This window comes from Typopeltis vanoorti, chromosome 15 (genome assembly GCF_054136105.1).
Source record: "Typopeltis vanoorti isolate ZY-2024b chromosome 15, IOZ_Tvanoo_1.0, whole genome shotgun sequence".
Lineage (NCBI taxonomy): Eukaryota > Metazoa > Arthropoda > Arachnida > Uropygi > Thelyphonidae > Typopeltis > Typopeltis vanoorti.
The window spans coordinates 103,465,618-103,491,944 of NC_143563.1; the positions used below are offsets into that span (position 1 = coordinate 103,465,618).

Below are 26,327 nucleotides of genomic sequence, written 5' to 3' on the forward strand. Positions count from 1 at the left end.
GCAGTTTTGCTAAAGAGGCCTCACTGTGGGAGAGACAATGGGTTTGGCTGGAAGAGGGTATATGCTGCTTATCACAGAGTGATTTAGTATCTCAAAGCTCTTTGGATATCAGACAACATTTGACTTAACCATACTGTACAATGCAGTATATTATTAAAGAGTTACAGCCTGCTTAGTGCAAATATTTCTAATTGTGGTTTTATTTGTTTTAGATATGACTGTTGCAATACCAACAACTGTGGGAAAGCATCTTAGCTTTATTAAACAGTGGAAAGGTAAAAATATTCTTTTATTTTATATATATATGTATTAATTATACATTTTAATGAATTGAATTGTTTTAGAATTTATATGCTAATTGTTTTATTCATTAATATATAACTGAGTATTAGTATTCACAATTAATAAATTGATTTATCATTATTATTTCTTATTATAATTGATTTATAATATTGAAGGGGTTGCTTAAAGATCAAAGTTAGTTAATTTATAGGAGACCTCTACTAACCATTTCTAAATCACTTAGGGAATTGAAACAACGTAGATCCGAATATAAATTAAATTGTACTTTAATAAATATTTCCGAACTGCCTTTTTGTAAGTTCCTTTTGAAAATGGCAATGTCACATTGCCATTTTCAAAAGGAACTTACAAAAAGGCAGTTGCACACAGGCACTAACAATACAGTAACTAGAATGAAGATATGAAGCTATCGTTCTCCTAGAAGGCAAGTTCACCCTGAAAAAAGAGGAAAACAACTGCCTCCCTTTCCTAGACCCACTAGTCACCCGCCAGCCTGATGGAACTTTGGTTTTCTCAGTTTACAGAAAACTCACCCATACAGGCAGATACATCCACCAACAATCCCCCCCCCCCCTCACAACAATATGGAGTGGTAAAAACACTATACAACAGGGCTAAACTAATCTGTTCCAACGACATAGCCCTTAACACTGAACTAAATCACATCCTCAACACTTTCTCAGCCAATGGCTACCCCCCCAAAAAAATCCAAAAAATATTAAAACCTACAAACCACAGCCCCCTTCCCCCCTCCACAAAAAAGATTACTCTAAATCCATCACCATTCCCTACATCCGAGGCACCTCAGAAAAAATTTCCAAAATTCTAAAAAAACATGACCTCACCTCCTGTTACAGGCCTTACAGAAAATTGGCATCCCTTATCCGCTCTACCAAAGACCAACCACTTCCCCTAGACCTACCTGGTGTATACCAGGTCCCTTGCAGTTGTAAACTGTCGTACTTTGGCCAAACAGGCAGGACAGCGAATATCAGAATTTCTGAACACAAGGACTACATCCGGTTTTACAAGTATAGCCATTCTGGTCTTGCAGACCATGCTCTGGATACTCGCCACAGAATACGGTGGAAGAAAGCTACAGTAATACACCGGAGCAAATATAATTTCGAAAGATTATTTATGGAATCAGCCTCTGCCCTAAGAAACTCTCCAAACCTCAACAAATTTGGTTGTATGCGACTGCCCCAAATTTGGGAGGCATGCATCAGCAGACCTTCAGCCCAACGGCCAAGAACGCCTACTTAGCCCTCCAGAGGGCACCATCAGGACTTCTAGGTGAACGATAGCTTCATATCTTCATTCTCAGTTACTGTATTGTTAGTGCCTGTGTGCAATTGCCTTTTTGTAAGTTCCTTTTGAAAATGGCAATGTGACATTGCCGAAATATCGGAAATATTTATTAAAGTATAATTTAATTTATATTTGGATCTACGTTGTTTCAATTCCCTGAGTGATTTAGAAATGCATAACCAACGTATAAGCCTGTCTACGAGACTCTACTAACCAGAACTTAGAACTTTATCTGATTCTCATCCTGTGGTGTGCTTTAGTAAATATCCACTTGGATACTGAATGAATGAGGATGGGCTGACCATTTAGGATTTAGCTGAACAAATTACATTTTGAATTGGATTAAACTAAAAACATCATGATGGTACAACATGGTATAATGCTATGCTTCTGGAGTGTCACTGTGTCCACTCACAGTGAGTCCTTGACTTGCTGAAAGTGTCACTTAATAATATTTTTATTTTCCACATGAAAAGAAAAAATGTATGATTACTGCATGAATTTTCATTGTAATAATTTTTTTTTTTCCACATGAAAAGTGGAAAAAAAAAATATTATTACTATAGTGAAAATTCACTGAACAATGAACATCACCTATTGAAACTGAAACTCAGACAGCAGCAGAAAAGCAAAAAGAAGTTGAACTGACAGAAAACACAGAGCTGTACCATGTTGACATAACGGGTGCTAATTGATAAAGAAGACTGAAATAGCTGAGATTCTGCAAAATGACTATAAGAAGTTACTCAGGCACTAGTGATCAAGGAAAGAAAGAAATAGCTACAGCATTAAGAAGTTTGCCACTTCTAAATCCTAAGAAGTGGAGAACTTCTTTGCATCATTAAAGATGGGCAGCTGAACAATTAAAGAGTTTTTCCTTGTTAGAGATCTAAATAGAGTAAATGAATACCAGACATAGAAAATTTAGAGAAAAGCTCTAATAATAATAGTAATTACATGCTGGATTTCTGTTCGGGATATGGATATTGGCTAGTCTTACTAATACAGTATGTCAACACAAAGATGCACACAAAATCACAGGAGAGAAGAAATACGAAAGGTCTTGTTGACTGTTATTGTTGAGAGCGATATTTTCATGTCGGTTCAGGCACCAAGGGCATACAGAGAATTTGAAATAAGAAGTAATTTCCATCTAGTTTTGAGCAAGATAAACATGAATTCCATATAGAAAATGAAAATGTTATTATGTGAATCTCCAGGGAGACCAGGAACTCATTGCAGGAGGGTATTCCACATCACACAACCCACTGTCTACACTACTCAATCCTTCATCTGGCAACTAGCTCACTATCTGTCATTTGCATACCATGCCATCTACCACCCACTAATAATATATTTGTATTAATTGCACCCTCTCTGACTGATTTTCCAGTTCAGTTCAGAAAGTCCATATAGATTCTTCCTGTCATAGTGATCACAAAGTTTTGATTGGTTTCAAATGCTTTCAATTTTTTAGGGTTTAATAAAGGATTAAACCAAATATATAATCGCTAGCATAGCCAAGCGAAAAAAACTCCCATGAACTTTCTCTAATCCAGAGAATTTTAATAATAAGGTGTGACACCTTTTGGCAACTGGCATATGGAAATATGACTTCTCCATTACTTCCACCTTAGTATCACCACCTCTGGGTCTGGCTCCCACTGATGAGACCTCAATAAAGGTCAAAACCAGTCTGGATTGTGATCCTTCCTTTAATGCATAGCATTATACATGCCGCCTGCAAGGAGATGTGCTTTGCATTATGGGATACTAAGGCAAGTGATGAGAACTTATACCATCTTTGCAGTGAGTTGCCCCAGTCCTGAAAATACTTTGGGCGCAAACTTTGTTTGCTTACACACTTGGATAAAGGATTAAACCAAATATATAATTGAAAGCATTGATTGATTTGTGGGAGGCATATTGGGATGTTGTTTGCAAGGATAGAAAACTTGTGATGGATCAGGAAGTTGAAGAGGCAGTAATAAGAAAAGAAGAAAGCATCAGAGTTCCTTGGTGCTTTTATCTTTTCTTATTATTGCCTCTTTAACTTCCTGTAAGTAAGTTAGCATATGTCTAGACAGAATACAGAGAAAAATGTAAGAGTAAAATAACTCAAGAAAAGTCATGCAGGAGCTTTTTTTATGTCACTCCCACACATGAGAGGCCACAAGGTGATGTGTATGGGCTGGAGTCAAGAGTTCTGGAGGTCTTTGGGAAAAATATGTGGGGAAGGCTGTTCCACAGAACTGAAGTGGACATAATAAAAGATGATTGGAAGTAGCAGATTTGATAAGTCTGGAATTCAAGTATTGGAGGCTGTTGGTAGCTGCACTCACTGTAGGATTAGCAGAAAATGAGAGGGGGATTAATGGATGCTAGTTCTGCTAGCATCCATTAATCATCAAATGGATGCATGTTCACAATATCCACAGAAGAGACTCAATGTGGAAACTGACTGTCTCTGAGATAGAGGGATAGATAGAGACTGTAGGAGAGTAGTCATCAGTCTGCTGAACCATTCTTTTCTGGACTGTGTTGAGAACTTTTCTAGAGAAGTCTTAAGTGCACAACCTGAAATATGAGAGCGGTATTCTATGATTGGGCAGATTTCAGATTTGTTCTGAGAAACATAGCAGAGACTAAGGAAGATATGGAGCAGTTGAGTCCATTGGTAAAGTGGGAAGTCAACAAAGCTGGGCTTAATTTAAACAGGAGAAAACTAAAGTGATGACTTTTGGCAATGGTTGAGGAAGATAAAATAGAGGTTGTTGAAAGTTATGATTTACTGGGGTCCAGAATATGAAATAATGGTAAATGTGAAGGGTCAAAGCTGTATAACTGAGAGGAGACTTCCACATAGCCTTTACAGGAATGTGAAGAACCGACCAGGGCTTCTGACCTAATGTCCGATCCTCACCTTCTTGTGGTGCACCCTGTTGGGTATCTACCTGGATACTGAGCGAATGAGGATGGGATGGCAATTTGGGATTTAGCCGACCAAATTGTATTCTTATTGGCTAAACCAATATAGAAAATGATGGTACAACATGACAAAATTTCCTGCCGGCTGGGGCGTCGCCCGGTTAAACAAGGCTCTAGTAGCAAGGCTTATACGTTGGTTAGACATAGCTGGTAATTAGTTTACGGAATTAACAACGCATATAAAGTATATTAATTAAAGGTAACTTTAATGAATAACTTCTATATTTCGGCAAAGTCACATTGCCATCTTCAAGAACATAAAGATATGATATGTGCACGCAAGCACTAACACAAAGCAAATGAGGAAGAAAGCAAGAAACTAATATTGTTCCTAAAGTCCTAATGGTGCCCTCTTACGGGCTAATTTGGTAGTCTTGGCAGTTGGGCTGAAGTTCTCATAATGTAAGTCTCCCAAATTTGGGGTAGTTTCATGCACCCAAATTTGTTGAGGTTAGGAACGTTTTTTAGAGCTGCTGAAGATTCTTTGAATAATCTTTTGTATTTAAACTTGCTGCGATGAATTATTTTTGTTTTCTTCCAACGAATTTTATGATGGGTAGCTAAGGCATGGTCTGCCAGCCCAGAGCGGCTGTACTGGTGAAACCGGATGTAGTCTTTGTGTTCTGAAATCCTGATATTTGTTGTTCTGCCTGTTTGGCCAAAGTAGGACAATTTGCAGCTGCAAGGGACCTGGTATACACCAGGTAGCTCTAGGGGAAGTGGTTGGTCTTTGGTAGAGCGGATAAGGGATGCCAACTTTTTATATGGTCTGTAACAGGAAGTAAGGTCATATTTTTTGAGGATATTGGTTATTTTCTCAGAGGTGCCCTGGATGTAGGGGATGGGATTAATTTAACATCTTTCCAACCATGCTCATGTGTATTTTGTTTATCTTATGGATTCACAGTTACATCTACATCAAACAATAGAATCCTGTACACTCCTGAGGATACATATTAAGTAATCAATGATGATGGTGATAGTAAGGGTAGTGACCTTTTCCTTAATGCCATGGGAAAGAAAGTGTACCTTACCATAGTAGTGAAGAAATAACATCAAAGCTTCTTAAAGCTGCTGTGTTAAAACATATTTAAGAAAACAAAATACCTTGTGCAAATACCTGTATATATATTGTATGTGTGTGTACATATATATATTATTTATTTATATTTTATTAATTTATTTTTATTATTTATTTATTTTTGTCTTCTCCAGATGGTAGACTTGTACTGGGATCATCATCACTTACTGGAAGATATTGGACAGGTTCCGTATGCTGTTTTCAGATTCCAGACGAAGCACCAGACGTTGAAAAATCTATTGCTGTAATTGAGACAGAATCTGGAATATGTGATGGCATGTGCTTTGGAGATAGTATGGTTGTCCTCGGATTAGATTCTGGTATCTAGTTATTTATTTTTTTCATTGCATTACTTCACTTTATTTCACGTTATTACTTGTCAGTTGAAGAAAGGTATGCTTAAAGGTCAAAGCTGTATAACTGGAAGGAGACGTCCATGTAGCCTTTTAAGGAATGTGGGGAACCAACCAAGGCTTCTGTTGTCCAGTGTCCAATCCTCACCTTCTCATGGTGCACCCTGTTAGGTATCTACTCGAATACTGAATGAATGAGAATGGACTGGCAATTTGCAATTTAGCAAGCCAAATTGTGTTCTTATTGGCTTAAACCACAATGTAAAATGATGATACATGACAGAATTTCATGCTGGCTGGGGTCACCCACTTTAATGGCCATATTGTTAAGGTGAACCACAATGGATAACTACACTGTTAAAGAGAGTGCTAACCTGTAGGAATAAGGAAGTAATTCTTCTATTGTACAAAGCTAAAACTTTTATAAGATATCTTGGCTACTGTGCTCTGATGCCTTGTTTCAGAGGAGGTGAGAAGACAATTGAATCCAGCAGAGGATAACCAAGATATCTTACCTGTAGAACAGTAGAAACTGAGGGAATGTCTTCAAAGTTTGAATAATAGACAGAAGAGAGGACATATGATAGAAACATATTATTATTAATAACATTCGACTTCCATGGAGTCAGTAGACTCATCATGGGAGGCCCACACTTTCATGCAAAGAGACCATTGAACTGTCTTAAATCCATTTGCATTTTCTGCATTCATGACGCTTGCAGGCAATGCATTCCACTCTTCGTGCAGAGAAACTGCTCCTTACTCTCCTGCTTATACCCTCCTTATTCAGCTTCCAGGGATGGCCTCTTGTGTCCCTCTACTCTCTGAAAAATCTCCTCCCCTTTCATCTGGCAACAACCTCTCACAAACTTACGTGTCTCAGTTATATTCCCCTCTCCTTCTATTCACAAGACTCTGCAAGTTGCATTACCTCAATCTGTCCTCATATCCCACATTTCATAGACTAACTGAAATCAGCTTAGCGAACCCTTTCTGGATCCCTTCTAATATAACCTCATCCCCTTGAAAAAAATGAGCTAAATTTGTGCACATTACTCTTTACTTCTATATTTCAGGGTCCTCTTCATCATCATTGTTACAATCTGTTGTGATGATCTTACAATTTTAACAATGTGACCCATAAATTTGTAGTCTCTGTTCACTATCATCCAAGAACTCTCCAACTCCTACAAAATTTCTCCATTAATTGTATACTCTGCATCTGGCCTTGCCTATCAAATTTCAACCTTGTGCTTTGCATCATTAAAATGATAGCTCCACTTCCTTAGTCTCAAGAGACTAAGGAAGTGGAGATCCTCTTGCAAAGCCACAACATTTACTCTGCTCCTCATTGTTCTTCCCATCTTCTTTGCATCATCAGCAAACAACTGCATATCCCCAGTTAAGCCTGTCCCATTATCATTAACATACAAATTAAATAATAATGGTCTCAAGCAAAACCACTGCTGTACTCTGCTAGTGACTTTCCTCTTTTATGATACCACTCCCACCAATTACCTGTCCAACTCATTAGTCTCTTATTAATATCAAGTTTACTTAATTTTTCATATACCTCCTCACTCACTCATCATCAGTCCGTCCTCAACCACACCCTGTACACTCCAGCTTGTCATGATGTTGCCTTCACAAGGATGAAATCCCCTGACAAACTGCTCATTGAATACTTATATAATGCTATATTCTGCATCAATTACCATTTTACCATTGTCATCAACATCAGCCTACCATATTCATTCTTTCTTTTATTTGTCATATATTGAAAGAACTCACTAGTTTTTTTTTAACTATCTAATTTCTGCTTATACTGCACATTTGATGTCTCTAATAACTGAGTCACCTTCCTGACCTACTCTTCATACCTTTAATGCAGCTGATTATTACAACATTCATCCTTCATGAATGTTGTAAAGAATTTTCAGCCTGATTTAATGCTTTATCCCTTTATTCGTCCATTTTACTCCTACCTTATTTAGTCTCTTCACCTTTGGAATATAACACTTATACAGTGATGTTGTTAAATAGCTCTTGATCAGTGTAGCGTTCAAGCAACATTTGTGTCCTTTCCATGCTATAGTTCCTAATTATTTCCTAAGCTTTTCATAATCACCAGTCCTGTAGTTATACACACACACACACACACACACACACACACACACACACCCCTTCTTTGGAGAAGTTTTCATTTTCATATAACTGGCAACAATGCATTTGATCACTTCATGGTCACTTTCAACAACTGGGGGAAGATCAGACATCCCATTAAAAAGCATATCCTCATTGCATATCAGCATATCCTAAGCCTCTCAACACTCGTGCCCATTCTCCTTATTCCCTGATGCCATCTCTTCATCCCAGTCATTATTGCCATAATTAAAACCATCCTTCACTTGTTCACTAAGCCAAGTTGCTTATGCATTTCCTGTCTCCATCCTCAATAGCAACAGGGGACATATTTCCCCTGCTGTCATCACTAACACTCTCCATCTCCCTCTTGCTTTTCCTATCCCCACAAAAAATATCATACCCTTCTATTTCTATTTCCATCTGGATGTCATTCTCATCCAACCATGTTTCATTTATTCCAACTATTTGCAGATGAATAAACTCATTCATTGCAACAATTTCATCAACCAGAAATTTGTCATTTTTTTTAATTGTTTATTTTTAATAAACTCTTTATATTACAGTGTGGTCTCAATACTGAAAACTACCTACAATAACCAGTCTTATCCATGCCATCCCTCCTCTGTGACTTCTCACCTGATTCTGTTTACCTTTTCTCTTTCTCCCATTTATCTTCCCTGACTCAACTACCTCCATGCATCCCAGTCCATCCCATTACTATGCAAACAATTCCCATATATGCATTTATTACTACTTTCAGAATTCACTCTCCTTACACCGTCTCCCTGACCTCTTTTTACCCCTCCCCTTCCCCATTTTCCTGTTCTCACATACTCATCTCCATTCACAATCACTTCAGTTTTGCCTGGTCCACTCTCCTGATCATTTACACCAACTTTGTTTCAGCAAAAGGTATCGCTTTTGCTGAGAAATGAGTTTGCATAACTCATTTCTCCTCCTTCTAGCAGTAGCCTTTCCAAATGACTCACACCAAAGCCATTCAGATGCAGTCCATCTAGCTTATATAATTTAATTCATCCCTCAAACTCATTCCACACATTCACAAACCTCACTTCTCTTTCTTCATGCATTTCTATTGATATTTCATTTATGATCTCTGCTTTCTGCCTCAACTTCTCATTGTCATACCTGAACAACACACAACTACTCTTCCTACCACATTGCTGTCATTCACTCTCTTCAGTAATCTCCTAATATCCATCCTTACATTCACTCTACGTCCAGTCAAATTATTCATTCCTACTGCTACCATTAACTCCCTCACATGTTTACTTCTTATATCCAGGGTATCAATCACCCTGTTTATTTTCTCTCACAGAAAACAAACCTTGTGTACCTTCTCATCTACCACATCTTTTTATAATAGAATTGAATCTCCATATAGAGATACTCTAAAATTATTTGACACTTCTTTTTCCTGTATCTCTAATTTTTTTTTTCTTTTGAACTCTTCCAGAACGTCAGGAGCTTTCCCTATCAAATAGACATGAACATTATTAAAAATGAAGAGAATCTTGAAGAAGGGACTCCATGTCAGAATGGCAGTTAGCAGACTAGATTTTTGCTTTAAGACTTAGTTGAGAAATCTTGCAAATATAATATGTTCCTTACATAAGTTTTGCAGATCTGAAAAATAAGGCATAATGATGATAAAGTGGCAAAAAAAAAAAGCTATTCAAAACATTAGAAAGATATAATTTTCAAATGATATCTTTCTAATATTTCAAAGATACTGTGCAGGTGATATCTTTGAAACATTGTATAGAAAAATATATACAGTTGCTTGTGCTTATGTTGTAATCCAGAAGTTAGAAATGAAGAATATGCAGGAAGATAGCTTGATGTTAATGTTAAATTGAGCATAGGACAGCGTTATATCACTCCTTTGTAACCTATAATTATATTTATATAGGCTATAATCTACTGTATATAGCTAAGAAAAGTGGTATTAAGCATGATAATCAAATAGGAGATATTAAGCTTAGTTCTGTATTCTGTGCAGGTGATATCTTTTTAAATAAATCTACTGCGAGTCATGACGTTTTTAGCTATATTATAAAATTAATTTAGGAAAGTTGGTATGAAAATCAATAGTAAAAAGCAAATAAGAAAATGGGTAAGAAAATAGAAAATATTGACTGCATTCTCAATAGTGAACATGTTATAACATGGTAATATGCAGTATATGATCTGGTAATAGATACTGCAGTAAGTAAGTAAGGCCAGGAATGGAGGAAGCCAGTTAAAGAAATTTATTTCAAATAAGAGTGAAAAATTAGCCAAAAGGAAGAATAAGTATCCATATCAGTTTTGATCAGAGAGCTTGGTTAGAAATAAAATAGTTGATCAGAAAACTGGAGAAAATATATACAAAGGTTTTGAGGAATATTAAAGGGATGAATAAATGGAATCATAGGCTGAATGATATTAAAAAAAAAAAAAATATATATATATATCAAAAGCAAACTAGATATTATTAAACCTATTCAAGAGCTGGTAAGTAAATGCCTCTATAATAATATGGTCACTTAAACAGAATGGAAGATAAGATTTGTGGAACAAGTGTTTGAGGTAAAAATGGCATGAAAAGTCCCAGAGAAAGACAAAAATATAGTTGCATTGATACAGTTAGGAATGCTTTGGAAGATTGAAATACAAGAGGTAATGAAATCACCTCTGACAAATGTAGGCCAATTTTTTATTGGAAACTAGTAATGTTTTGTGCTATTTTCATTATAGGTATTGACTCTTATTGTAGCAAAGTTCCAACCAAACCTGCATATGCATAATGCTATGCAAAAGAAAATTTACTATAACAAACTATTCTCTATAAACAACCATTCCTGTGGCAAATTCTCTGTAGTGAGAATCAACTGGATCTGGTCTACCGCATGAGAATATACACCAGAAAATGATGATAAAGAAATAGACTGAACATGTGCTAAATTGATCACCGAACTCTTATTTTGGGAAAAAAACCTTGAGTATAAGATTCTCAAGTCTATATGTATATACGATCACTTAATATTGTAAAAGTGTTTCATGAATTTCTAGATAATCTAAAATTATGTTGCATTTTTTTTTTCATTTGCAAAAATAATATTAATAAGTGAGTTATTTTGAAAATTATCAAGTGTGAAGTTAGTGAAATAGATAGAAATTGAACTTTTTGTATATTTTCTTTATACCATATTTTTATACTTGTAGGTGCTGTGAGTGTATTGCAGTTACAGCAAGATTTCTTTTGTTCTCAGAGCAGTAACTGTGAACATGATGAGGCAGTTTGTTCTTTAAGTGGTAACTCTGATAATAGTACTGTTGTGAGTTCTAGTTATGATAAATGGTAAGTGCACGTGCATGGCATGCACACACTCACATGTAGTGTATAGTTATATGCATTCAGACTAACAGCTGTGTATGCTGCTTACCAAAATATTTAATATTTTATATGTGATAAATTGAAAGTGGCAGCCTTGCAGTTTATAGAGACTATCTAAGTTATTTATTTTTAGTTGTCTGCTTGTAGCCTTTTGTTTTTTGGTTCTGTGTATTTCATTGCTTTTAACATTTTTGTAATTATAACATATGTCTATGAATGTTGATCTAAAACTTGAAATTCCATTCAAGACATGTTTTCACAAATATATCATCATCATCATAAATTTCCTGATATGTATCTATCCCCCAAGGGGTGTTTAGGTTACTATGATAACACTACACGATTACGTTTGCATTATTATTAGTCTCCTCTGAACAATTCCTCCAAGTTAGTCTGTTACTTGTAAGCACTCTAATATTGTAGTTCTGACTGAATCAATCCACCCAGACCTTGATCTTCCTTTGGGTCTTTTTCCTGTTATCTTGGCATTAAACACAACTTTTGCTAATCTTTCCTCACCCATTCTATTATTAGCTCTACTTCCACATTCTTGAATACTAATAGTGTCAAGTTCCTTTCTAATATCTTCATTTTAAATATGATTCTGCCATTTATGCCATCAGTTCACTTTCCTAATTTTTTTTCAGAACCCTCATATCTATGGTCTCTAGTCTTTATTTCTAACCCAATTCTAAGATGCATAACTTAAAATTGGTTTGAACACTGTCTTGTATACTGCCGGTGTGGTGTTTTGGCTAATTTCTCTCTTATCCCATATAAATTTATTCAGCTAGCTACCCACCATACCAGCTTTGCTTATTCTGTTGTCTATTTCCAGATTTAACCTGCCATCTTCACTAAAAACTCACAGGGACCACAGAAATGGTTTGTTATAATGGATAGCATGACACATTGAACATCTTATCATAGCATTGTACCAATGGGGCTTTTGTTAGGAATGCTCAGTAGTTTGTTATAGTGGTGTTGCTATAGTGAGACTTTACAATATTTGTAATCCTAATATACCAGTGAAGGCATAACTGTAACAAGAAGCAAGAAATAACAAAATTAATGTACAGAATTAGTAGCATAGTTGGGAATTTATAAAACAGTTCTTGCTTTCTTTGAATTCAGAATTAAAGTACCTGTGCATTGCTGTGGCGTATAATGTGACTACCTGTCTTAAAGCGAAAATATAGTCTGAAACAGCTCATTCTTCAATAGTTTTACTTTTAACCTAGTGCTTCTGTAACTCAGAAGGATGATGTTAACTACTTGTGTTCTCTAGCTAGTTTGTTTTATTTTGTGTGAGAGAGGAGGGAACTCAATTTCCAGAGGTAGGGAACTCTGCCGCCTTTACATGAGATGACAAATTCACCTTCAGTGTAAAATGTCTATAAAGATTCCTTGCTTTCTGGATGCGATTTAAATCCTGATCCTCTCCCATCATCCTTCTGAGTTACAGAGGCACTAGGTTAAAGGTAAAACTGTTGAAGAATGAGCTAGTTTCAGACTATATTTGTGCTTTAAGACATGTAGTCACATTATACACCATAGCAAGAATCTCTGTTGGGATTGAGACTTAGCTGACCAAGCCTAAAGCATAAATAAACATGATGTACAACATGATCAAATTTCATGCCACCTACTGTACTTCCCAGTTAAACAAGGCCCACGCTGTTTTTGTTAGGGGACTAGCATGAACAATAAAGTCAGCTACTGGAACAAACTCCAACTCAAAATTTAGAAGAATAAGAAACTCAGTGTCAGAAGAATTGAAGATAGGAACAATCATCATAAGAAGTATTAGTGAAATGAATATCGAACTTGCAGAACTGGACATAATTCTAATTGAGACAAAGAATACTAAAACAGGTGAGATCCTGCAAAGTAATAAATATAGGATGTTATATTTGGGAAATTATGATCAAGGAAAGGAAGGGGGTAGCATTCAACACCAAACATGAAGATAAACTTTCACACGAGAGAAATCAACAGTGAAATTTATTGTGCTTATGGTCCCACAGAAGTTGTCCTGAGGAATAAGTGGAAGAATTTTTTGAGTCATTAGAGCCAGCAGCTGACATAAAGAAAATGCAAAAGGTGGGGTCCTAATTTGAGATCTAAACAGCAGAGTAGGAAATTAATCCCAACAAGCCTGTAGAAAAGTTTTGGTAAAATTTGGAGAAAAGGGAGAAAACTAATAATGACGATAGTACCTGCTGGATTTCTATTCAGTATACAGACTAGTCATTACTAACATCATATTCCACAATAAATATGTGCACAAAATCATGTGGAGAGAAGATATGAGAAATAAGAAAAGCCTCGCTGATTATTAATGATAGTGATATACACATCCTGGTTCAGGATACAAGAGTATCCAAAGGATTCAAAATTAAAAGTGATCACACTAAGTTTTAAGTATGATAAAAATGAATATCATATTTGAAAAGAAAAATATATAAAAAAGATTTGAAAAGAATTAAAGTTGAGTAGCCTTTAGAGGTAAACTGTAGACTGAACTGTACAAATATTATTCAAGAAAAAATGAAATAGCTCATAAATAATTCATTCAGATGTTCTCAATGGAGAATGTATAAATCAAGTAAAATATTTCAGCTGTTTAGGCACTATTGTTAGTGAAAAAGGTAAATTAAAAATGGAAATGGACAACAGAATAAGCAAATCTGGTGAGATATGATTTTCATCACCTGGTATAAAACCACCATCCTGCTTATTGGAAGCCTGAAGTGGCTTGAAAAAGTTCCATGCTTGGTCTCTTGAGCAGGGTTTCCAAATTATGTAAAAATAAATTCAAAATTACAAAAAAAAACACATAAAATTGATAAAAATGGAAGGGGAAAAAAAAGTTCTTAGCCTACTCAGGGTACAAATGTACTAATAGCCTTTTGTGGGCAGGACAACAAAAGTTGAATAAATTTATATGGAATCTGAGAGAAATTATCAAAACACTAAACTAGCAGTATTCAAGATAGTGCTCAAACCAGTTTTAGTTAATGGATCTGAGAGTCAGATTACAATTAATTAAAACTGCATGTGTGTGTGGGGGGGAGTGAATGGATGACATCAATAGCAGAATCATATTAAAAATGAAGATATTAGAAAGAAACATGACATGATAATGTTATTTTCAACCACTGAATATTATTTAAAGAAAAATGAAGAAATAATTATCCTCAAGGTAGACAAAGGAAACTCTGCCGTCATTTTAAATACCAGGGATTATACATCAAAGATCTCGGTGTTGCTGCTCTCAGACACATCCACTTATTGTGAATTATACTCAGACCCTACTTGGATGAACCATATAGAAACAAACAACCTTCTGTGCAATATGGAGAATTGGCCGACAAATCTTAAAAAGAAATTGAAGTCATTACATCCATTAACGCCATAATTATATGGTTCACCGAAAGTTCGTAAAACTGGGATACCTCTTCGTCCGATAGTGGATGGGATAAATTCCCCTACTTACTTACTTTCAAAATATCTAGCCTGTCTTCTGAAAGCACATATTTGTAATACAGACAAATATATCAGAAATACACAACATTTCATTGAAAAGCTAAGGAATATTGCAATATCAGGAACAGACATTCTTGCTTGCCTAGATGTAGTGTATTTGTTTACAGTGTCCCAGTAAATTTAGTCATAACCATCATAGACAGTCTGTTTCCTCAAGACATCGCTCAACTTTATAGACATTGCCTCTATTCAAATTACTTCAAATGGAATGGAAAAATTTATAAACAACTATCTGGTCTTGTGATGGGTAGTCCTCTATCTCCTCCATGTGCAGACTTATTTATGGAAAGGTTTGAAAAAGACATCTTGTCACATATAGATCCAAAACCATCAGTATGGTGGAGATATGTTGATGACATTTTTCATCATATGGAAACATAGTGAAACATATCTATTTGATTTCCTAACTACAATGAACTCATTTCATCAAAAAATTAAGTTTACCTTAGAACTCGAAAGGTAAAGAAAATTACCGTTTCTAGACGCATTAATAACAAAACAAATGGATGGCAATATTGATTTAAAGGTTTACCGCAAGCCGACTCACACTGGCCATTACCTGCATTTTTATTCATCACACCATATTTCACAAAAGTTGAGTACTATTCATATGCTGAAAAACAGGGCAGTTTGTATCATAAGAGATGACAAAGTTTTAACATACGAATTAGATCTCATCTTCAAAACTTTAACAAACAATGGTTATCTGAAAAAAAATTAATAAATAAGATTCCTTTCTCCAACCCCTCCCTACAACAAACCCATGAAACTAACTACAGGTCTTCCATTTCCATTCCTTTTGCTGGCACAGTTTCACAGAAAATTGCAAACCTGCTAAGACCTCACGAGATCCAAGTGGCCTTCAAACCAATAAAGACAGTTCACAACTTGTTATGGTCACCTAAGGACAAGATTGCTTTCCATAAACATCCTGGAGTATACAACATCCCATGCTCTTGTGGTTTAAATTACATAGGACAAACATCTAGATGTTTAGAGATAAGAAAAAAAAAAAAGAACACATTAGGGATGTCAACAACAACATGGTGGAGTTAAAGTGGTAGTCAAGGAAAAGAAGAAAGCGTATTGAAAGTTGCTGGCAAGTAAGTCAGTTTGTGTGTTTGTAGTGACCGATCTTCAGAGAGTTGAAGCCTCCAGAAAAGCATATAATAGGATCATGTGGCGAGGACTGGTGTGGCACATCACCAAGCATCTGAGTGACCATATGGCATCTCTTGATGTCAAATGAAATGGATGGGTGGAACCATATAGAGGCTTCCTCTTAATTATTGGTTTTTGCCATATAATCCAGAAACATTCTGTTCCCTCTCATCTACACAGTTTTGATTTTAATCAAAGCACACCACAATTTGTGGCATGTATGCCAATGTGCAAACAGGAAGTAAGAGACAGATTCTCATCTCATGCTTCAATAAGTATAGAACACGACGAGTTGTCTCAACCCTGGTGAACATGTTAACTTGATGGGTCTCTAGGTAGTGAAGAAGCTGGTTGTTAATGACCTTCTTCTTCCCCTTTGTGGTGGTATTGGGTGAAGGAACTACCTTTGGACAATTTGATAACTTATCTCTCTGATTAAAGTGATACAGCAATTGATAAAGATGGGAATCGTGTGGAATTTTTAAATGACATGCACATGGTTTTAGTTCTGTTGGGCCAGAAGTTAGTTCATCATTATCAAATTCCTGATATGCACCCTTAGAAGATATGTAGGTAGATCATCATCCTGTACTTCCTTCAGTTCTAATTGCTGACTTACAATTCAAATATAGATGGTGTTGCTTGATAGCGTCGTCTTTACACTATATAGTCGTAGTGTTTTAAACAGCTTTTTTCTTGGCACCTTCTCACATGACTTTATAGTGGTACCAAACTGAAATGTGCAGATCCTTGTTATATTCCCATGTTTTTTCAATCTGTTAGTCTTAAATTGAAAATCTGATCCCAACAACCCTTATTTGACTGAAAAAGAAACTTGGATTCAAGTTTCTCTTCCAGTTTTTCTTAACCTCTTCTCATATGCTTTCAAAATCTCAATAGGGAAATTCCTCTATTATTCTTACATGCTATTTTATTTCCCTTTTTTATATAAATGAGTACCATGAGAACTACTCCAGTCATCCAGAATTTGACTTTTACACCAGACAACCTGAAATGATTTTGCAGTGCATCCACTGTAAAACTTATACTTTCATATTTGAGCCTTTCTGTTGAATATCATCTACTCCAATTGCATTTCCATATTTCAGGTTTTTGAATGCTTTTTCTACCTCAAGTATTGATAAGTACTCTTGATTGCATTTCTCTTGAATTTCTAAGACCATTCTGTCACTTCTTGTTTCATATAACAATCTCTCAAAGTAATCGGATAGGTGGGAATAAGTTACTCTAAACCTGTGCTTCCACATTTTATTGTTTTAATTGTTTTTTCCCCCAAATCATCCAAGAAATGGAAATTGCAACAGTAGGTACTAAGCAGCTGACTACTTTTACACAACCCATAAATAATTAGGTACATTAAGTCAGTTATTTATTCAATTAAATATTAGCCGTGTGCAAGTACTCACTGTGCTGACCGCGCGAAGCAATGATGGTGGCGACAAAGACCAACAATGACAGAGCACCTTTGGTCTTGCCATCACAGCACTGTTGATCATCAGCAAACCAAGTGATAACACAAAGTGCTGCAGTTGCAGAATTGATATTACTGACAAGAAAAATGGTCTAATGTGTGATTTCTGTTGCCACTGGCTGTATGCTTCCTGTTCAAAAATAGAGGAATCGGCACACAAATTAATCATTGAACTCAACCAACCTTTGTTCTGTTTGCTGTGCCTCCCTTCTGTAAAGCAGCTTTTGAACTTGAGGAAAACAGGTCAAAAAGCCTCGAACAGTGCCCTAACATTATGGATGAAACCTTCTCCAAAATCCGAATGCTAGAAGCCAAGCTTGAACTGCTCCAGTGCTGCAATGCAAGTGTATCCTCCCTAACAGTGTTAACAAACTCTGCGACCTAATCATGTTGGCAGTACAGAAAACAAGAAATTCAGCACTAATTGCTAAAAGATAACATTAGTAATTTAGGAGAATGCAACTCTGATCGCAAAAAAAAAAAGGACAGAACGAGCTTACCACACCTCGTGAAAGTGGAATATTACTCTTGTGAGGTTTGGATTTTATCGAAGCTTTTGTCATATCCAAATGAATGTTAGCCAATATAGGAGATAAATTGTAGATACCACATTCACTGTTGGTCATATTTAGAACAAGTGTTTGTGTAGGATACAAAATTATGACCTTGACTTGAGAGCATTACCAGCATCTTCTGTAAGTTAGCTGTGATAATAAATTCACTACTATATGATTTTGTTATCATTGCGGCAGATGTGTTTACTGTTGGAGAGCTTCGAATTTTTTATACTAGTTTTTAAAGCCAAATGTATCCACGAGGGTGGATACATTTGGCTTTACTAGAATGAAACTTCTGTTTAAATTTTAGACAGGAATGATATTAGTGTTCTTACATCTTTTAAGGAAGGCAAGCATATTGTAATGCTAATTTTAGTTTCTGCTAACCTTATTGATGTGCTTTATGTGAAGGTGCTTCTCCATGCAGAATCTGTATACACATAGATAGGGTTAAGTGGTGGTTATTTATTACAGTGTTTCGTGGTATTAACAACACCAGAAGAAAATAAATAATTAATTTATTGAACCTGCATCCAAAAATTACACATCCATAGATGGATGTGTAATTTTTGGATGCAGGTTCAACTGTCGTTTGGACATACCAATTACTTTACGAGATGATTCACTCTCCTTTTCTGTTTATTGAAAACCTGCACATCAGAAGGTACCTACGTAAGTATTCACACCATCAGTCGTCCCAACAGCATTCACAAAACAATTACAGTTAGGCCTTGTTCAAATGGCACAGTCCTCGCCACTGAACTCCAGGCACGTTTGCAACAATTCCAGTAACTACTGTGGATATAATCTAAATGAATATAATCTCCACACATCTAGCTAGCAAGCTTCATCTGCTTGCTAGCTAGATGTGTCTTTATCTTAATATCTGCTTCAAAGAACATAAAAGCTATATTCGCAATCATCTTATGGCAAGTTAGGACACTGCCAGTTCATGCTCTGGATATTCCTTCAATCAGGATTAAATGGAAGAAAATTGTGCTGCACGAGAAATCACTGTAGATCTGAGAGACAATTTTTAGAATCAGCATCAGCTATGAAATGCTTCTCTAACCTCAAGTATTGCTGCATTAATTTTCCAAAGATCTGGGAGAGAGTTAACTAAGACCACATTGAGCTTGACTTCTGGTTATGGAATCATTTTAGCTTCTCCTAGAGGGCATCTTGGTAGGACATTTGTTTCTTTTGAGTTAAAATTTTGAATTGTTTGTACAACCATTTAATTTAATTGCATACTTTATCATTGTCATAATTTGTGATCAGAATATGCTGATTAGAAATCCAGTGAAATATTAGTACATTGCATGAATGAATTATTTTCTCTTGGTGTTGTTTATACCTAAATTACTCTACTTTAAGAAGAGAAGATATAAAATTCATTCAGACTGGTAACAAGAATTTTTTGTAATCCCTGAAGATGTCTCAGTGACTGAGACGAAATATAGGAAGTATTAAATTCTGTTTTAATCCTTTCTGAGTGCTGTATACAATCCATTAAGCCTCAACACACGGATTCTTTGTCTTGCTAGGATTGAGTTGAAGTCCTATGTTATTACTGCTCTTGTTAACTTTATCAAGAATTTGACCTAGTTCTTCCTTGCCATTACATGATCAGTATTCTGGATGAGTACGGTATCATAAATATACCTCAGATTACTGATCAATCTACCACTTATCCTAATTTCTGTCCTGAGCTCATCCAGTGCTTCACGCTTGATGTCCTCAACATATATACTAAACAAATGAGGAGAAAGTAAACATCCTTGCCTTTTCAAGTTAAACATCCTTGCTCTTTCCAACCTGTTCTTACTGTGGCTTCTTGCTCTGTGTACATGTTGGCTATCAATCTGATAGTGTGTTGAGAAAAACTCATTCTTTTCATTGCTTCCCACAGTTTCACATGCTGAACAGTCAAAAGCTTTTGAGTAGTTTAAGAAACACATTACCAGAGGGAGTCTAAATTCTTTATATTTTTCTATGATCTGTCTAAGGCAAAGGATTTGATCTCTGGTGCCCTTACCTTTTCTAAAACTTGCTTGTTTCTCGGGCATCTCTGCCTCAACTTTGCCCTCAATCCTATTTAGCATATTTTTCTGTTCAGCTTCTCTAATTTTTCAATCTTCTCTCTGTTCATTTCTCTTAGTTTTAGCTATTGATGGTTCTTTCCATTGCTAAGTAGGAAGGTGGTTCCTGCTCTTCTGTAACTTTGAAGTTTCTGGTTAGTAATGCCACGCACTTTTTTTGCCAAATACAATTTCTGTTAAGGTGCCTTCTTTGCCAATTGAGGAGAAAATCTAGAAACTACTTTTTGCTAGCCTCTGGTGAATGTTTTAACAGATTATATTTGTGCTCCTCTTTCAGCTAAAAAGTTCAAAGGGATCCAGTAATAATATCTTGCTCAGAACTGTTGCACTTCTGACACTGGTTAGAGACATGTCCAATCTCCATATAGTTAAAACATTTGGAAAGTTGCTGTTTAAGTGATCTTATAAGCTGCATTGAAATCACCATCTTTGCACTCCTAGAATATTGACGAAAGTTGGTATGGGTGTCTTCATGACCATTTTGAATGTAACATTGTCAGAGAAGTCAGCTGCGATCTTATTTTGACATACTCTTTTTTATATTAATGAATTTGCCCCATTTTTAGAATGTCTGGATTAGAATTTCATATGCTATCCTCTATATATTATTGGAAATCCTTCAATTTTTACTTTGCACATCACTTCCTACTATTACAAGTTACTATACTACCTCAGAATGTAAAACCATTTAGCAGGCTGTCCCTTGTTTCCACATCTTTAACTAAATATTTACCCTTCCTCACCACCGTTGTATACTTTGCAGGAAAAATATCTTATTTGTGCCTATACTGCTTCTTTTAAAACTAGCCACTTGTCTCACATTTCACATCTAAGAAATTCAGTTCCTGAGGTTTGGACTCTGAGTAAACATATATATATGTGTGTGTGTATGAAGATTGATTTAATCAGTTGTTATACATATTTTTAAAAAGAATTGAATGACTTAAACCGAAGGAAATGGAAAAAACAGTTTATTAGTACTACACAACTAGTTTCAGCTTTTTAACAGCCTTCGTCAGGTGCACATTATAAAAGAAATAACCATTAAACATGGAGGGAAAAAACTGTAAACATCATGGAAAGTAAATGTATATATTTAACGTTAAGACGTTGAAGTCAACATATTCAAAGCTGTTCCCTTGTTGGCTACATTGTTAGATGTGTGCGTGCGTATAGCATATCGTGAATGTCAGTATTTGATCATGGTAGAATGACTGTCTGAAAGGTTGTTGTTTAGATGTACAGGGTTGAAGATGATTTCCTTAGATTCTATAATCTTTCTTTCCAATTCGTCATGGCAACAGAAAATGTTGTTAGATTTGTCCCAAAGGATTGTATGGCTATGATTTTCTTCATAAGAATTGGCCGAAAACAGAACATGGCTAGATAAAGCACTGGCACGTGTTCTCTTGTAAGCTATGTGTCTCTCTCTCTCTCTCTCTCTCTCTCTCTCTCGTGCTCCTCAATGCGTAACTCGATTGACTTATCTGTTTGGCCAAAGTAAGGAATGTCACAGTCACACCAGGATATTTAAGATTATGATGACTAGGTTTTGGATGGCTTACTAGAGAATGGATTTTTGGAAGAGGAGTAAATAAAGTTCTTATGTTGTATTTTTGAAGAACCTTGGCTAATTTGGGAAAAACAGAGCTTATGTATTGTATAGAAATATTACCTTTTACATTATTCAACTCTTCATTATGGCGACCAGGAGGATTAAATAGGTATTTTTTGGTAATTTTTTGAGAATATCCATTTATTTGAAAAGTAGATCTAAGAAAATTGATTTCTTTATGAAGCTCAATCAGGTCATCAAGAAGAGAGCGAGCTCTATGTCCCAAAGTAGAAATTATTCCAAATTTCTGAGGAGGATGATGATGGGATTGACTATGGAGATGTCTGTTGGTGTGGGGGTTTCTGTAGATCGAGATTTTTAGTTTTTCTGAAGAACGGGTCAGTTTGACATCTAAAAAAGGAAGGGAACCATTAGCATCAAATTCAGCCGTAAATTTAATATTTGGGTGTTGACCATTGAGATGTTCAAGGAATTTCAGGAGAGATTCACGGCCATGGTTCCAAATTAGGAAAATGTCATCAACATATCGTTCCCAAATTCTTGGTTTTAAAGGATAGGAAGAGATAGCTTTAACTTCCAAATCTTCAAGATAAATGTTGGCAAGTACAGGAGATAAAGGATTACCCATAGGAAGACCATGATTTTGTTTATAGATGGTATCCTGAAATTTAAAGTATCCTGACTTGATGCAATGAGTAAGTAAGGCTAAGATCTTTTTAGATAATTTATCCTTGAGTAGTACCAGAACTTCATCTGTAAGAACATTTGCGAATAAGGAGACTATCAAAGCTAGCCATGATTTCATCTTCCTTCACAATAATATCTTTAATATATGACACAAAATCCGCACAGTAATTAATAAAAGACGGTGACTTGCCGGAAAAACATTTGAAAGATTTTGCCAGATATTTGGAAAGGTTGTATGTTGGAGAGCCAATACCTTCAACAATAGGACGAAGTGGGGTCTTTTCCTTGTGGATTTTGGGGACTCCATATAAACGTGGAATAAGTGGATGGAGAGCGAGATAAGAGAAAGACGAATGTTTCTAGACAGTTCAGAGGTAGTTTTCAGTAAGTTGTTGGTCCAGTTTTGGGGTTCACGAGTGGGATCTCTCTCTCGAGGATTGAGTAAGAGTCACTCCGTAATAATTCAAACATCTTATTTTTATAATCTTCAAAGTTAAGAACAACTGTGGCGTTGCCTTTATCTGCAGGAAGAATAATTATATTTTTGTTATTTCGTAACCTCTCAAGAGCCTGTTGTCCCAATGAAGACATGTTGTCTGTAGGGGGTTTTGCATTGTTGATGATAAAAATGGATTCAATACGTAGTAGTTTTGCTTCTTGGGAACCGCCTGGATAGATAATATTAGAAGGTGAACTAGTTCTCCACCATGTTAAGGAGATCCCAAGGGAGCATGTTAGGACTGTCATCTTCATGGTGTCCCAATGGTCTACATCACATATGGGCAACCTGCGGGCCGGATCCGGCCTAATCTATTTCAGCAAAGTTTGTCTGATTCGTGATTGGAGAAAACATGGTATATTCTACTAACTAACATTAAGATGACATCATATGACTTGTGCAAAACACACTGTTTTTTCTCCAACCAAGGTCTCTTTCTCACTTTGACTAGCGGCATGTGTGAACGTGTTACAACGTGTCAGTTCGGTACTTGCATTGGTGTTGTGCTTTGTTCAGTGCCTGCATTGATGTTGTGTTCTGTTCGGTGCCTGCATTGATGTTGTGTTCTGTTCAGTGCCTGCAGTGTAGAAGACAGTTTTGTTTGATAGTTCTGAATATCGCTTATAAATTTGGGACAATGTGGACGGAGGATTATTATTTTATTCTGAATGAAGATTTGCCTGTATGTTTGTTGTGCAACGAATCCATATCCGTCAACAAAGAATGCATCTTGAAGAGACACTTTACTTCAAGACATGCGGATCACCCAAAAATTGATGGACAACTACGAAAAGATGAAATACAAAAGTTGAAGAAGAACTTGGATACTCAGCAGCAAATGTTCAACAAGCAAAGAATGCAGCACCACAGCATTGTCAAAGCCAGCTTTGTGGTAATCAAAAAAATCGCTAAGTCATTTGGGGAAGGAGAATTTATCAAAGAATGTCTGCTGGATGTTGCAAGTATAATATGTCCTAAAAAGAAAAGAGACTTCGAGAATATTCGTTTGTCAAGACGTACTGTTGTCCGACGTATAGAAATTATGGCTGATGATATCAAAAAAAGTTTAAAAGAGGAGAAGATTGCTAGATTGGAAGCATTTTCAATTGCTTTGGATGACAGCACCGATGCCTCCGATAGAGCACAACTAGCAATATTTATTCGAGGAGTTGATGCGGATTTCAACATTACAGAAAAATTATTGGCGCTTCGGCCATTAAAAGGAACAACTACCGGCGAAGATATATTTGAAACAGTCAACACAGTCTTCGAGAAATTTGGGCTTAAATGGAGTTCACTATCTGACATATGCACTGATGGAGCCCCTGCAATGGTTGGTGCAGAGAAGGGATTTATTGGAATAGTTCACAAAAGAGCAATAGAACTACAGATCCATCTGGAAAATTTAAAAAATTTTCACTGCATTATCCACCAACAAAATCTGTGTGCAAAATCGATTAAATTCACAAATGCTATGGAAGTTGTAGTAGCCAGTATTAACTTTATTAAGTCACGTGCACTTAATCACTGCCAATTTAAAGAGTATTTGGCAGACCTATTTTCGGATTATGAAGATCTGTCTTATTATTGTGAAGTGAGGTGGTTGAGTAAAGATCAAATGTTAAAACGATTTTATGATCTGAGACAAGACATTGCAGATTTTATGGACATGAAAAGAAACACAATTAACCTAGTAAAAGATGATGAGAGAGTGTGTGATTTAGCATTCCTTGTAGATGTCACCGGATACCTAAACGAACTTAATCTTAAATTGCAAAAACAAGGACAATTGGTTCATGAACTACATGGACATGTCAATGCTTTTTTTTTAATAAACTAAGATATAAGAGCTAAAGATTGTTATAATTTTCCTACTCTAGCAACTCATAAAAATATCCCTTATAATTGTTGTGGAGATGAACTGAAGGCACTAATAGATCAATTTGATACAAAGTTTGCTGACTTCAAAAACAAAGACTCCACATTCGCTATATTTGCTCGTCCGATGGATGTTGATTGATGTAAATAATGTGCCAGAAAACTTACAGGTGGATTTAGTGCTAAAATCATAATTTAACAACATTGCCTTGACGGATTTTTATAAATTTTATTTGGTGGAAGAAAAATATATAAGTTTATGCACCTTTTCAAGAAAAATCATTTGTCTTTTCGGCAGCACATATATGCGTGAACAGTTTTTTTCGAGGATGAAATACAATAAATCAAAAATTCGGACAAGAATAACAGATGAAAACCTCAAATTCTATGCAATTATCCTTAAGTAATATTAACGTCAATATTGATAGTCTCATAGTTGAAGTACAAGGCCAATCTTCACATTAAATTGTTATGTCGTTCATTATATTATAAAATTTATGTAGAACTTTATACCAAAGCATTATATTATAAATAAATGAAATATGAAGTAGCAACCTGTTTTAATTCATTTAATATTAATTTATTTTATTTAATAATTTGGTCCAGCCCTTGCCTTGGAGGCGGAATGATAATTTGGCCCCCAAATTAGGAAAGGTTGCCCAAGTCTGGTCTACATAGACTGATTGAAGAAGAAGAGAGAAACTGCCTTTTTTCCAGAACACAATCTGTCTTCTGAAAATATTCTAAATCTGATCTCTAGTCCAGATCTGAGCATCCATTAGAAATGTCTTCCTAAAGCTTGAGCACTTGGTATTGATTTTCTTTGATATGGAATGAGCATACGAGAGTTGTGTAGTTCAATATTTCAAATGGAATATTGTGCATACATCAGTTGCAAGATAAGTGCTATAAAGCAATAGCTTTCACACACATCTTCCACCTCTTGAGGTGCTGACAAATGTTCTTTGCTTTGAATGGCACTGATAAGATTCAAACTTCATTATGGGCCCCAAGTCTATGCTTCTGCTAGAGTGTTCTGTGGTGGCTAGACCCTATTCACTATCCATAAGAATAGCAACAGGAGCATCTCAAACTTCTCTGATCACTAGTCTGTATGTCAAGGCAAATGAACCAACTTTGTTGCTTTGACGTCAACAGCTATCTCTAAAAAATAAAATTCCTGCCAGACCATCTTACATTGGCAATTATTGTTGCCCACAATGGGAGAATCTGTTCAACACATGT

The 26,327-nt window shown here is 35.8% G+C and overlaps 1 protein-coding gene across 3 annotated transcripts in view; it reads left to right on the top strand.

Moving 5' to 3' along the window:
- LOC150099045 (methylosome protein WDR77-like) overlaps nucleotides 1-26,327 on the top strand; it is a 190,449-nt gene that overhangs the window by 21,136 nt on the left and 142,986 nt on the right. For all 3 annotated transcript variants that reach the window (XM_090405301.1, XM_090405302.1, XM_090405303.1), the window contains exons 2-4: nucleotides 213-275; nucleotides 5,818-6,003; nucleotides 11,410-11,545. In XM_090405301.1, the coding sequence (XP_090261427.1) occupies nucleotides 213-275; nucleotides 5,818-6,003; nucleotides 11,410-11,545 (385 nt within the window). The remainder of the gene's footprint in view (nucleotides 1-212; nucleotides 276-5,817; nucleotides 6,004-11,409; nucleotides 11,546-26,327) is intronic.